Source organism: Trypanosoma cruzi, genomic scaffold (assembly GCF_000209065.1).
Source record: "Trypanosoma cruzi strain CL Brener 1047053516653 genomic scaffold, whole genome shotgun sequence".
Taxonomy (NCBI): domain Eukaryota; phylum Euglenozoa; class Kinetoplastea; order Trypanosomatida; family Trypanosomatidae; genus Trypanosoma; species Trypanosoma cruzi.
The window spans coordinates 170591-184600 of record NW_001849527.1 but is presented as its reverse complement, the minus strand read 5'-3'; the positions used below and the strand labels follow the sequence as shown (position 1 = coordinate 184600).

Here is a 14010-nt window from a genome sequence, read left to right as displayed (position 1 = left end):
TCACACCCGCAGGAAGAGTGACTCGCGGTGCGCGCTCCCTCTCTCCTCCTTTCTTCTCTTCATGCCCACGGAAGAAGAGAACAGGCGCCACCCACAACCGCCAGCACACGCTACAAAAGAAGCCTCCAAATCGAATGAAATGTGCATTTTGTGTGCGTGCATGTGGTTGTGCGTTTGCCTGCAGACACACGAAGCAAAGAAGTAAAAACAGGAGCGGAGCATGTGAGGGGACGCACAAACAAAAACGTACAGCAGAGGTGCATGGCAGAAATAAAGAGAAAAAAACTGCTCAGGCTCACAATATTGCACTGCAGCCCAAGCAGCGGCAATTCATTAAAAAATTAAATAAAAAAAAATAAAAAAAATTCATCTTCACCATTCCACACCTCACACTTTGGAAAAAAGAAAAAAATGAAAATAATGAAAAAAAAAAAAAATGAAAAAAAGTAGTCCACTACTAAGGCTACACCCAAATAAAAAAAAAAAAACACACACACAAAAAAGCACCCAACTACCACGTTGCTCCAGAAATTGTCTGCATATTTTGCCCGTAAAAATAAAAATTGAAAAGATATTTAAATGCCTTTCAACCGTCTGACCCTCCATGTGTCCGCACATCGTTTATATTTCATGGGGTCATCTGCGTGTTGCTGCTCCCCTCAGCCCTCTCATCGGCGCGTGAGTGCGGCCCGCAGAGCACAGTCACTCTTCTTGTGTGGGGACTGAGAGAAGCACGCAGACATGACGGGAGTCGCGTCACTCCATCGGGAGAGTGAGCGCAGCAAAAATAAAATCATCAGGAAAAGAAATGCTCACAAGACCGACACCGAAGGGACTGCCGGCACGAGAAATGCACACGCAAAGCAAAAATCTTAAAAACACGGCGGCAGGGTGTGGCTGTGTGTGTGTGGCGCTGCGGGTGTCTGCCCGCCCTGGCCGCAAGAAAACAAAACAAGAGGGAAAGAAATGTGTGCTCCGCCCCACCGGCCCTCGTCGCACGCCCACACGTCACGGCTCCCTCAGCGCGCCGTTCGTCGCGGCCCCTCCTCATGCGTGCAGCAGGCGAGGCGCACAGGGCCGTCGTCATGAGCGTGTCGGTGGGTGTGCGAGTGGAGCAGTTGGGCGGGAAACACACGGCACCCCTCACAGGAAGAGTGCAGAAGAAACAATTAAAAGAGGGAAGAGTAGAAAAGAAAAAAAACGTCCATAGTGATTGCCCCCCAAAGCAAAAAAAAAAAAAGGGAATGGGGTAGTAAGAAATGGATAAACGCTCATAGAAGAAGCAAATTAAAAAAAAAAAAAATTAAAAAATTACAATAAAAAACAAAACAGAAACAGTTACGGTGCTCCGCCCATGCAGCCAGGCAGGACGGCGGTGGTGCGTGTCGTGCAAAAGAGAGCACCAACGGGCATGCATGGGTGTGCATGCATATATACAATGGGCACATTATGTGTGTGCTTCGTGGGGTGAGGTGAGGGCGAGAGTCCATGCAAGGGGAGACACACACAGAGAGAAGGACGAGTGTGTGTGCGGGCGGTGCACGGCTCTCTCACTCACTCTCACGCGGCCACCACCGCAGCAGCAGCCGCACACGCAACAAGAAGAAGCAAAAGAGGGGAGGTGGTGTGGGAGACCGTGGTGCTGCCGTCACTGTCGCCAGTCGTCGGCGTTGTGGTTTTCATTACGGTGGATTCGACTGGTGTTTCCTTCGGATTGGCTTCTTTATTTCCATTTTGTTTTTCTTCTTGCGTCCCTGCACCATCAGCTGCTGGATCTTTGTCGCCAGTTGTTTGAGTGCTTTGGGGTTTTGTTTTATTCGATGCTTCCTCCACACCAGAAGATAAAATTGGCTCTTCCTGACCGCCTTCTGAAATCCTCTTTGTAGTGCTGGTATCATCTTTTTCTTCTTGCTTTTTCTCCTCTCCTCCATCCTCCTCTTCATTGCCATCATCCTCTTCCTCTTCCTCTTCATCCTCCTCTTCTTCCTCCTCTTCCTCTTTCTTTTCCTCTTCATCATCATCTTCAACAGTATCATGATTCGTCTTCTCATTTTCCCCTGTTTTCGTTGTGTCATTGTTGTTTTCCGTCGTTGCATTGGCCGTTCCTAATGCTTGTGCTCCGGTTTGTTGTGCCGATTCCGCTTCCGCTCCCGGTGCGTTTTGCACCGATGATGATGCTGCTGCTTGTGACGCTGCCTGTTGACCGGTTTGGTCAACTGCTCCAACGCCACCAACGGTGGTGTTGTTTTTACCTTCAGGATTATTGCCGTCACCAGACACACCAGTAACCGGAGAAGCTGGAGCTGCTTCAGAACATCCACCACCGCAGACACCGCAACACAGCACGCAGAGGGCAAATAGCAACAGCAGGCGGCCAGTCATCATCATCATCACGGCTGCACACACAGTCTAGAAAGGGACAAAGAGAGGAGGATGAGAAGAACACACAGACGCATCAGCAGCATGGAGAAGGAGTGGTGATTACATGAGGGCTGTTGTCATGACCATGGGAGACGCGTGCACGCAGGAATAACAGGCTACAATGAAACACCGGACAGCACGGCGCACAACTCCATGGCATTTAAAGCCCACACGCAGCTGCCCCTAATGGAAAGGAAAGAGGACGCCACGGTGCGGCAGGAACACAGAGATGACGGCGCAGAAAAGGATCCCAAACCGGCGTGAAAAAAAAGCAAAAAAAAATGTCTTCCCCCACAGCGGCCACATCCAACACGCAAACAATAAGAATAATAATAATAAACACCACGCACGGCAACTCACAGGGCAGTGAGTTCCCTGTCGCCAACCTTCATGGCTGCTCGCCCCCGAATTCCTCGGGAGTCCATCGCTCCGCCGCCTTCCTCCTTCCCGCGGCACCATCGCACGAACAGCCTCGGCACAAAATCGGGTCCATCCGCACCCGTCGCCACGCCACCCTCAACGACCCAACAGGCAACCGCCCAACGACTGTTGCTGAAATCACACACCCGCGCCGAAGCACGCGACGCAACATCATGTCACGCGGACCCCTCCGTCGGCGGCACTTCACGTCAACCGTTTGGCCGGCACACGGAACAGTCAATTGACATAACAGAGAAGTAAGGCAGGTACTCAATCAAGGAATCTCCACACACACACGCACACACGGCTCTTTTGATGCCAATGCAGCTGCCACGGGCACGGTATCCGAGCGGAAAGTGATAAGCAGTAAAAAAAGCCTCACAAAATGAAACCAATCCACACGTCCATATGCAAAGCGCCACTCAGGCTGGTGCGGCTGCAGGGTCCGTGGACAAAAATGCGCCTTACCAAATCCCGCCAACTATGTCAGTCTCCCCTCCCACCAATGCCACGCATAATGCACGGTGTGCGTCCACAGGCATCCACTCCCGGTGCCCTAGCAACACTTCAGAAACGAACGCAACAGGAGTAATACAACGAGCACCACACTATGCCACCGCAACAGCAAGCACACCACAGGACAGCAAGACGCCATGCAGCAATGTTTTGCTATTCCACACAATTCATTTACCGCACACTCCAAAACGCACATAACGGGAGAAGCGAAGCATCATTACACAATGCCAAAGCAAATAAATAAAAATAAAAAATCAAAACCACACAGATCCCTCGCACACGCACACGCACCCAAAGTATTCTCCAGAAAAAGTCGAACAAATTGTTATCCCAAAACCCATTAAAAACACGCGTGGTGTCACCACATTAGCAACCAACACAAAAGAGAAAGAGTGTATACAACTGTTCACCGGTAAAAATCATACAGGCAAGCAGAGCACATAAATGTATGTGCTGAGAGGAAAATGCCAATTGATATGGGCCTTTCTCCCTTGCAACCACTGCTGAGTGCGGACCACGCAGGACTCAACCGCATTCGCCTCGTCGTGCAGAGGCATCCATGCAGCCACTCAATAGAGTGTTGGCACGGCGGCGGCAGCGGCAAGAAGAAGAAGCAGTGGAAAGGGAAAAGCAGCAGCAGTGTTATTGCCGTGGATCGAAGGCGAGGCGTACTTCATGTCTTCCTCCCAATCCCCGCGCCCCACCGCCGCATCATCCTCCCTCGGCGGAGGGTCCACGGCGCCCTGCGCGTCATCAGCGGCATCAGGAACCCTGAGTCCCGTGGCTGCGGCGCCGCCACCGGCCTTGTTGCTCACGGCCTCATCTCCTGTTGGATTGTCCCACAAAAGACGTCACACCATCGGCGGCCACATCTTCGTTGTCCGGAAGATCGCTCTTCTTCTCCGCCTCCTGCGGCGCACCCGCGGTGTCGCTGGGCAAGAGCACTCCGTTGCCGTCGTGGCACCTGGGGCGACTTCCTTCTCCTCTGCCAACGGATGTTTCTGAGGAGCAGCTAAGTCGACATCCTTCGGTGGGGTGCCGCGGTCGGTCTCAATGCTCCCCGCAACGGGGACGGAAGCCCCCTGGCAATCCTTGTTCAGTAGGTGTCGGTGAAACCGTCCTGCTCCACATGCTCTCTCCTCGCCGTCCCACGGAACCACTGGAAGTAGGCTACCGCTGGTGGACGGATATCGTGCACAACTCCGCGTGGTCACGGCAAATAACGTTTCCCCCATCGTAGGGTGGAGTGACCCACGCAATCGTCGCCCCGTCCGTGCACGGGACACAACGGACGTTACCCTTTTCAGCCACTTCCAGATGCAATTACATGCTGAGGCACCTCAATGCCGCATGCGCTGCAGCACTGAGATGCGTCTCCTCCGTGTCCCTCGCATCCGTCGTGTTGGTGGAAAACGTGTCCAGACACCACGAAGAGGGCTCATCCCCAGGCACCGCAGACAAATATTCTCCTCTCCAAATAACAGCGTCAATATCCCTCACATCCAGTGCGGGATCAATGATGGGGCAACGGCCCATCGAGTGCTTGGCTGACATTTCATGGATACTCCCAAATACCAACCGCGGGAATACCGGTCCGACGCGCAGCGTTTGACAGGGACACCCACGTCGCAGAAAAATGTGGCAATATTCACTCATGTTCGGTGCGGAGCGCTTCCTCTGCAGCAGCAGCAGCCTACATCCCGACTTGCTGCAGCAACGCGTCGGCTCCGCCATCTCCCAGTGCGACTCCAGCGTCCTCCCGTCAACATCGTTATCCTGCAGCTCCACGCCATCAATGTCGTCGCAGTCTTGGTGCTCCCTTGCAGACATCGCGGCATTCGTCGAGTCCACCACCGACAGCGCCCTGCCACCCACACCAATAGCATTCCTCACCATGCTCCGGCTTGCCATGCGCGGGTGGGTGAACCGACAGCATGGGCCATCAGGTGCGCGGCGATGCGGGTGGCGATGCGTCCGCAAAATAAAACGCCGGGAAAAGTACATGGCGCCAGTGACTGGACGGCCATCCTCCAGCGTGGCGCACGGCAGTGCCCACACACCACCCAGCGCAGCAGCCACGTACACCGCCAGAATCGGCAACACCAGAGCAACAATGCCCAGCAGTCACCGTGAACCGACTGCAAACGCTGCCCGTGGCAAGTGGAGGCACAATCAACGGACCCTCCAGTGGCCGGACGAGCAGACGATCCGCATGCAGTTACACAGCAGCAGGGACAGCCTCCTCGTCAAGGATATTACCGTGCGCAGAGGATAGAACACCATCCTTACAGTAGCGATTTTCATTCAATGAATTCATTGCGTGAGACCAGGAGGATCCGCAGTGCCCCCCTGCTGTCACACGGGTCTGTTGTTGACGCCTTGATGCGGACGGGCACCCATGGGTCCTTCCAGACGCCGCTGCACGCCTGAAACGAATCCAGCGCCCTGAGATGCATTTTCCTCACCGTAACCGGGATCGACCCCGCCGTCGGAGGAGACCACATCGTCAAAGAAGCAGGAATACTTCAGGGAGACAAAAAAGCAACCGCTGACACATCACAACGCAGATATCGTCACAAACAGAAGAAGCAGCGCTGCTGGCCGTGGAGTGACATTGATCAACTGACGCACGGCGTATGCAAAGAAAAGCTAATTGGCTTGACAGGAATAAAAGACGCTGACACTCTCTCAGCAAGAAAAAAAAAAAGAAATAGAAAAACAAAAGCAAAAAATCAAGTCTCCCAGGTCAAATCAAACTGCCAATCGAGAAAGTGCGGAAAGGGTGCACTCAACCACAACACAAGTAAAACAATAAAAAAAAAAAAAAACAATGAAGGTAACAAGCCGAAGCGTGGGACGACCAGCGCACACACTCTTATTGCTCCCGTAAAGCAAAACACACACACAGGGAGAGAGAGAGAGAGGTCGCCCACTCAATGCAATAAAAACAGAAACAGTTACGGTGCTCCGCCCATGCAGCCAGGCAGGACGGCAGCGGTGCGTGTCGTGCAAAAGAGAGCACCAACGGGCCTGCATGGGTGTGCATGCAATATATACAATGGGCACATTATGTGTGTGCTTCGTGGGATGAGGTGAGGGCAAGAGTCCATGCAAGGGGACACACAGAGAGTGAGTGAAGGACGAGTGTGTGTGCGGGCGGTGCACGGCTCTCTCTCCCTCACTCTCACGCGGCCACCACCGCAGCAGCAGCCGCACACGCAACAACAACAAGAAGCAAAAGAGGGGAGGTGGTGTGGGAGACCGCGGTGCTGCCGTCACTGTCGGCAGGTGGTGTTGTGTTTGTTATATCTTTGGCGTGCTCTGTTGCTGTTGTGGGCACTTCACTGTTGGCTGGTGTGTTTTTTGTGCCTTCTGATGCGCTGTTAAGGTTGGGTGTCTCATCCCTCTTCTCCTTTTCTTCCGTGAATGGCTTGACGCCATCCCAGTTAAGATTACTCGCATTATGAGTGGCTATCATGGTCTTGGTGGTTGTGGCGGTGTCAGGCTCGGTAACTGAAGAAGGTGCGTTACTGCTGTTGACGTTGTGGGGGGTTGCCGTGTCACCATGTTGGCGGCCACCTTCCTCCAATACAGTTTCAGAAATTGGAAGGTTTTCGGAAATGACTTGCGTGGTGGGTTTTTCTTCCTGACTGAAAGAAGCAGCACTGCCATGTAAAGAAGATATTGAATGCGATGATTTCTTCCGAATGGGAGTGAGTGGTCGCCATGCGATGTCTTCTTGTGTTTCAATTTCTTCTTCCGCTTCATCTTCATCGGCTGTTCCCTCATTTTCGGCGTCTTCTTCCTTTTCTTGTTGTGGTGTTACACCCGGTGCATTCACAGGAGTTGTAATTGAATCCACTTCTTGCTCGACCTTGCTCTGTTTATTTGCTGGCTCTGACACAATTTGTTGGACTTTGGGCACTTGCCCCCCTTGCGGTGTTCCCTGCTCTGCTGTTTGTGTTATTTGTTCTCCCGGTGTTTCTGCTGTTTCTGGATTTTTTATTCCTGGATCTTTTTGCGTTCCACCGCCAGCCCGTGTTGGGGGTTGGGGTGCTTCCCCTGTCCCTGCACCCTGCGATGACGCAGTAATTTTGGGACTTCCCTTCTGAGAGGATTCCTTTTCCGGATCGCCAGTGACTCCAATTTCGGGTGATTCAATGTGACCGGAGCCATCAGCAGCTGACTCGTGGCCAGTTGGACCATTTACGGTTGACTCCGCCTTTCGTCCAACTCCTCCCAATACTTTTTGTGATTCCAAAAGACTATTTTGCATTTCATGAGGCACTTCAGGCAACGACGATTGTGATTCCTCTGATCCTGCTCCGCCTTCTCCAATGGATGATGGTTCGTGTGCCCTTCCCGGTGATTCATTCATTCCTGGAGCCGCAACATTCGAGTCTTGCGGCTGTTGATGTAATTCTTTGGATAATGTTTTTGTTTTTTCTTCCTTAACATTCCCACCAGAATCACCATCAGCAGCAGCAGCCACGGCAAACTGTTGACGCCTCCAACGGCTACGGCCATCCACAACGGCACGCACACCGTCCGTCCCCTGACGGAGGCATTCCTCCACGGCGGACGCATTCGCACCGCCTCCTGTCCTCCTGCCGACCTCCTCCGCGCATTCACTCCGCAGCTGAGCGCGCCACCGCGAGAGCGAATACTCAACCGCACTGCCATCGGCATCCCCACCGCAGGCACCGTCGGCCACAATTCCAAATACACCGCACCACAGCACACAGAGGGCACACACCAGCAGCACACGGCCAGTCATCATCATCGCCATCACTCCTGTCACTTGCGTGTAGCCTTCAGCACAAACTAACTCCCCGTCAACGCAGAGTGAAGGCAAAAAGAAAGTCACGGCACAGTAAAAAACATCAGCAGCAGCAGCACGCATTTCATGAGAAATATTAAACCAATAAAGGTCAAAAAACGCACAACGCCCCGTAATAATTTAACAAGAAAAACAAAAAAGCAAAGAAAAACAACACAAAAGCAAAAAAACGGCAATAAGAAAAAAAGTAAAACACACAGAACAAAAAATGCACCCAAATGGCACCAGTGCGCATGCACCAGCACAAAAATGCATCTACACAAACAGTTGTATGCGTGTCGTGCATATGAGTGTGTCTGGGATGCGTTCCAGTGACGGATAGAGGGAGCCACAACATGGACCACACAGCAGGGCAGCGGAAGCAAATAAAGCAAAACACAATCATTATTTTCTCTTATTTATTTACATCGGACCACAGTAGACGCACAAATCCACGCGGTGGAGTGCTGGCACGCACAGCCCGCATACACCTCCTCAGCACAGAGTGGTGTACGCCAGCGCGGATACGGCAAGCAGCAGCGGGGCAAACACCCACGCAGAGCTGCTGAGGCTGCCGTCGATTTCACGCAGACGTGACGGTGCGCGGGTGGTCGTCGTGGTTGGCGCCTCCGTAGTCGTAGTACTTAGTGCCTCTGTAGTCGTTGTCGTAGTGGTGGTGGACGGTGCCTTGGTGGTGGTAGTGGTTGTCGTGGTTTGTGTCCGCAGCTCGACCTCTTTATCAGTTTTGGACTTTTCTGTATCATGCTCCGTAACTATTCCTACCGTCTTATTGGGTTTATCCCTCGAAACTGGCGAATCAGCATCCGCACCGTCTGGCCCTGGATCACCAGGCTCACTATCTTCCTCTTGCGTAGTGGACAACACGTCTGATTTCACTCCCGCAACGGCATTAACTGGTGTATTTGGCGCACCGGGAGTATCCAGATCCGATTCCTTATGGGTATTTAAATTTGAAGGATCGGTCCTCAGACCTGCCTCTTGCGACTGTAAAGACGACAAAACCGAGTCAGCAGGTTTGACTCCAGCAGTCTCTGCCGCGCACACGGACGGGCAGCAGCACAGGGCGAGCACCAACAGGGCGCACAGCAGACGGCACGTCATCATCGTGAGTGTGGTCGTTCAGTGGTGTGGAGCTGATCTGCACAGTGGAAGACATGGAGAGCAACAGGGGAGACGAGAGGTGCGGCAGACACACACAGAGGGCACACCACATGAGGAGAGGGCAGCAGCCAGGCATGCACCGTACGCCGCACACCACGCACGACACACACTCCAATCCACGGCAGCAGGCACACACACACACACAGCCCTGCCGCAACACCAACACACAGATGGAAGAGGGAGAAGCAAACAGGAGCGGCACACAAGGCTCCACCGCATGCACATACGGCGAGAGCGGTCCGTCGTGTCGGCACCCCTCACGAAGGGTACGCACACACACAAGAAGAGGTGCAGCGCACACAGCAACACAAAAGCAAAGTAACAATAAAAAGGAGGGATCCCCGCACACCACGTGAACTGTTGGTCCACGGGAAGTGCAGCCAATATTTATCACAAAATAACTTTTTATATTTTTTTTGTCGCGCCGGAATGAGTGAGTAGCGCAAGGGCCGTCAGCAATAAAGTGGCAAGTATTCCGTCGCAAACAGGCTGTCGTGCGGGCTGAGGCAGTCCCAAACAGCCACAGTCCATATTCTCAACGACGGGGCATTCCCGCAGTGGATGAAGCGGAATCTCCCGTGGTCCGTCGGGGATCAGCAACACGTGGCGTCTGTGATAAGGCGGTGGCGGAAGGGCCTGGTCCATCTCGAGTACCCGCGTTTGTGCTTCCTGCGTGGCTTGTCTGCTGGCATGCTTGGATCTTTGTTGGCGACCTGTGAGCGAGGCGCCTGCTAAGAAGACGGCGGCGCCATTGCGGCATGCAAAGTTGAGGCCTGTCAAACTATCGGAACGCCAGGCCGAGCACGTCGGGCATGTGCCCTCATATTGTGGATGGACGAGCGCGCTCTGCCGCAGATTGGGAAGGAGGACGTCAATCCGCCGCTCGCTTGTCGGAAAGGGGTTGCGGCGCTTACGTCGGGAAGAGGCGACGACGGAGGCAGTGGCGGGCCGACCTCCTCAGTGAAGAAAGGACGGCGCCACCGACACAGGGAGTTACTTGTGATCTGCAGGGCGCGTGCGGGCGTGTCGAAGAGTGGGCAGGTGTCGCATCGCGCCTGCGCGCGGTGCCGCCACTCAGGGCACGACGTCCGGGTTGACACCAGGAACACAGCCCTTGCCACACCGACAAGCGCCTTTCACGCGGTGTGTGCGCCTTCCTTTTACTCCTGGGCATCCTTCCGGTTCCGCCGCCTGACTGCAGTGAGGGATTCCACGTGCCAGGCATTGACGCAGTCCTGCGGGAGGGATCGTGCCATGACGGCGTCAGCGTCCGCTGTCACGTTGCGTGGGATTCCGCAGTGTCATGAGGAAAATGTGGAGCCAACAGCGCGACCTCGATCCGCCAGTGAAAGCGGCACGGTGGAACTCCTCTCGGTGACGTCGTTGTGCACCGCCAGCGGGAAAAGGCGGAGCACCTCCATCGTCGAGAGGGAGTCTGTGGCGGCAGGAACTCGTGTGGGCGATTGGGATGCTGCTGCCAGACGGGGAACTGGGAAAACTGTCTGAGGCCATGCTCAGTGACAGGACACTCCGCTCGGCAGGAGCATGCAAGGCTGCCAGCAGCTGCGCGGTGAGGCCCCACAGGCGGCTCGGCTGTCCGGGGAGTCAAGTGGCAGCGCAGCGGATCCAGACGCACGCTCAGCGAGAGAAGACGAGCCGTCCGTCCAGCGGTCTGCGTCATACGACCCCAGAGAGGCGCAGGCCGCTTCAAGGCCGATCGTCTGACACCGTCCAGGGCGTCTGGGCGTGCCGTGGCTGGAGGGTGCCCACCTCGTTGCGGCTCACGGCGTCCCGGGCAAGAATTCGCTGCTCAGCATGAGGGGCGGATGTTGTCTGGGAGATCCCCATGTGGCCGCAGAAGCGTCGCGGTTCCTTGAGGACGGCATCGCCCGGCAGCGGAATACTCGTTGCTGCGTTCCCAAGTATTGGCTAAACTGTGGTTTCCAAGCAGATCACGCCACGCACGTCCTCAATATGTCGGAGAAGTGGGAGCCGTTCGTGTTGTGTGGGTGCGCGGAACTCAATGATCCTCCGCAGCGCTGTTGAATTGGCTTACAGGCGGACAGAAGTATCCTTCGCTGATGCTCGTTGGCCGAGCGATGTCGCACTTCCAGGCTGTGGAGGTGAGTGGGGGCCGGACACGGCGCAATCACCTCGACACCGTGGTGCAAAACACACCGTGGACGCAGCCGACCAGAAAGGACTGCATGGTGTGCTGGGACGCACCGGCTCCTGTGCCCAGCCGCGGCCGATGGCAGAGTGGTGCGGTCTACTTTTGTTTTTGTGTGAGGAATTTTGCTGTTTTTTAAATTTTGGTACGGGCCGATGGTGCATTGGCGTTTTCTGATTCGGTAGGAAAATTGCGTTTTGAAGAGGCCATTGCAGGTGTTCAGCGTCGTTGTGAATAACAGATGTGCGCCTGTCTCCGTGAAGGCGACAACGACCCCGGATTACAGCATAAGGCACTGCGGCTTTATCTGGTGTTTTACAGCAAGTTTAATGGAGAGGGTATTTGATTTGCGGTTATTGGGTCTTTTGTGGGGAGGGTGGGAGGTTGACGGCATTAGGACTGAATTGATTTGAGTGGCTGCGTTCCGTTGACTTGCGGCCAGTCGTGGCACTCTTTTGGGGTTTGGCGGCTCGTCTCTTTTGTTTACTTCCCACTGCAGCATGTGGATAACACTGATCCGAAGAACATTTGTTTGACCACGTGTGGGCTGCTGCCGTGCGTGGTGCATGGACTATGTGATTGTGTGGGGAGGTGCATTGGAGTGACGAATACTTCTGTTTGGCGTGTCGCGGTGTGTCGGAATGATGTTCGGATGACGTGTGAAGGGTGTTGTTTGTGATTTGTGTGTCTTGTCTGGTGGAGCCGACATGTGTGCGGGGATTGCGGCGTTGCTGGCTGACAGTTCCACGTCACTTCTCAGCATTCCTGGATGTGCTGAGGAATGACGGCTGGCGACCAGCGTGTTGGTGCTGCTGGTGGGAATAAGTGCATCGGGAATAGGCCGTTTTCTCTTTTCCGTGCTGGAGCCGATGAACTGGCACGAGGGCACCGGCTGCAGGCTGCCTGCCAGCACGTGTGAGCAGCGGATCCATGCACACACCGACGCTCATCGCAAGAGCGTGTGCGATCACCGTGGCCTTTTGTGGCGTGCTTTTGTGGACGTCAGCCCATCGAAGAATGTGTGAAGCAAACGGCTGACTGCACACGAGGAAAATAGGTGCGTGCACTGTGCCGTGTTTCAGCGTCGATGGCAGAGCGACAGGAAGCCCGTGCTGGCAACTGAGATGTTTGCGTCGCGAGGGATGTCGGTGTTGATTTTGGATCGTCGAGGGTGAAGTGATTTTGCTGCTGCCCGTGTGTGTGGCCACTCCGGCAGAGGGCGGACACAAAAGGGAGGGATGCAGGCGCTGCGTGTGTGTGTGCAGGTGCCATGCAACAACGTCACAACAAACATGCTGCGACTCGGTGACCCTCACATCGTTGTGGTCCTCACGAGCAGCCGAGGCACGGCCCACACCGATGCACTTAGTGGACGGAGTGAGGCATCTTTTGAGGCGCTGCAGGGAGCAGGATGTGTTGACGCAGCCACGACGTGCATGGAGTGTCACGATGGCACAGTCAGCTGTGGCTGGTGGAATATTTACTTCTCGGAGGCAACAGAGAGAGAGAGAGAGAGCTGCTGCTGCTGGCGTCGTTGCTGCCTCTTGTAGCCTCCCATGCCGATTATTGTCTGTCCGCTGATCATGGGTGGCATGCCTCCACTAGTGACGTCGTCTGCAGGCATTTCACAGCACCAGTGAAACACACATCTCTTCGCATGCTTTGGCTGTGGATATGGTGTCGTGAATGCAGCCGGCATTATTTTGCCCGACTCCTTTTCACTGCATTGCGACGAATAGATGCGTCGCCGCCCGAGTCATTCACTGCAGCTCCGTGTGTTGTACTGCCAGCACAAGACTCTCTTGTTGTCTGACGCCTGGCTGACAGTCAAACACCACTGCGTTGGGACATGCAAGGATTTGGACTGCCGCTCACGGTGTTGGGCACCGCTGTTTGGATGCGGCGGCCACACCAGCGGATGTATTGTGGCACAATCGAATGCGTGAAGTACGCGGAATCACAGCGGCTGCAGTAATATCAGCGGTGTGGCACCACGGAGTATGTGAGAGGGTGGTGCATGCTGAATCACAGTGGGCGGCATGCGAGGGAAGTGCACCGCGACGGAGCGTCATCCCGCCCTCAGCCTGCAGGGGAATGTGCACCCACAAAATATATGGACGAGACACCACCAAACACACATACCCTTCCATGCACCAATAAATAGGAGCGAAGGTGCGTTCTGGTGTGTGGGAGTCCACTCACATATTTTCATTTCCACCGCAATAAACGGTGAGGAATCAGGAGCCACAGCAACGAAAGGAAAAACAAACATCTACTGCAACACTTTACCAGCGAAAGGCAGGAACAATACAAACCGAATTATTGGCTGCACCAACGCAAGCAACATTCACAAGAGGAGAAAACATAATAATTGTGCACCCTGCAGAAATCCCCAACACACGCTGCAGGCATGAAGGTTTGCCCTCTGAAAAAACGAAAAAAAAACGCATGCAGACATCTGCCAACATCCAAACAGAAACGC

The 14010-nt window shown here is 54.4% G+C and overlaps 4 protein-coding genes and 1 pseudogene across 4 annotated transcripts, besides 17 other annotated features; 1 reads left to right on the top strand and 4 right to left on the bottom strand.

Annotated features, from left to right (window-relative positions):
* Positions 1–1218: part of a sequence feature (areas not merged during assembly with more than two copies in the genome that could not be assigned to a particular haplotype) that runs on past the window's edge.
* Positions 333–367: a sequence feature (AT_rich).
* Positions 399–446: a sequence feature (T-rich).
* Positions 1219–1941: a sequence feature (heterozygous, non-Esmeraldo-like haplotype).
* Positions 1276–1335: a sequence feature (T-rich).
* Tc00.1047053504039.160 (mucin-associated surface protein (MASP), putative) lies at positions 1561–2391 on the bottom strand (the record flags this gene model as incomplete). Its single annotated transcript, XM_812808.1, has 1 exon — positions 1561–2391. The coding sequence occupies one exon, from the start codon at positions 2389–2391 to the stop codon at positions 1561–1563; it is 831 nt and encodes a 276-aa protein (XP_817901.1).
* Positions 1895–2025: a sequence feature (GA-rich).
* Positions 1942–8538: a sequence feature (areas not merged during assembly with more than two copies in the genome that could not be assigned to a particular haplotype).
* Positions 3592–3612: a sequence feature (AT_rich).
* On the bottom strand, positions 5092–6078 carry Tc00.1047053504039.140 (annotated as a pseudogene).
* Positions 6051–6089: a sequence feature (T-rich).
* On the bottom strand, positions 6542–8146 carry Tc00.1047053504039.130 (mucin-associated surface protein (MASP), putative; the record flags this gene model as incomplete). Its single annotated transcript, XM_812807.1, has 1 exon — positions 6542–8146. One exon carries the CDS (start codon positions 8144–8146, stop codon positions 6542–6544), a length of 1605 nt encoding a protein of 534 aa, XP_817900.1.
* Positions 7092–7173: a sequence feature (GA-rich).
* Positions 8320–8405: a sequence feature (T-rich).
* Positions 8539–8648: a sequence feature (haploid, Esmeraldo-like haplotype).
* Positions 8649–9067: a sequence feature (heterozygous, Esmeraldo-like haplotype).
* Tc00.1047053504039.120 (mucin TcMUCII, putative) lies at positions 8672–9301 on the bottom strand (the record flags this gene model as incomplete). The annotated part of the gene is made up of 1 exon (XM_812806.1): positions 8672–9301. The coding sequence occupies one exon, from the start codon at positions 9299–9301 to the stop codon at positions 8672–8674; it is 630 nt and encodes a 209-aa protein (XP_817899.1).
* Positions 8832–8890: a microsatellite.
* Positions 9068–9222: a sequence feature (areas merged during assembly that could not be assigned to a particular haplotype. This can correspond to areas where the two haplotypes were merged or to regions with more than two copies in the genome that were merged during assembly.).
* Positions 9223–9682: a sequence feature (heterozygous, Esmeraldo-like haplotype).
* Positions 9683–14010: part of a sequence feature (areas not merged during assembly with more than two copies in the genome that could not be assigned to a particular haplotype) that runs on past the window's edge.
* Tc00.1047053504039.110 (uncharacterized protein) lies at positions 12767–13078 on the top strand (the record flags this gene model as incomplete). The annotated part of the gene is made up of 1 exon (XM_812805.1): positions 12767–13078. One exon carries the CDS (start codon positions 12767–12769, stop codon positions 13076–13078), a length of 312 nt encoding a protein of 103 aa, XP_817898.1.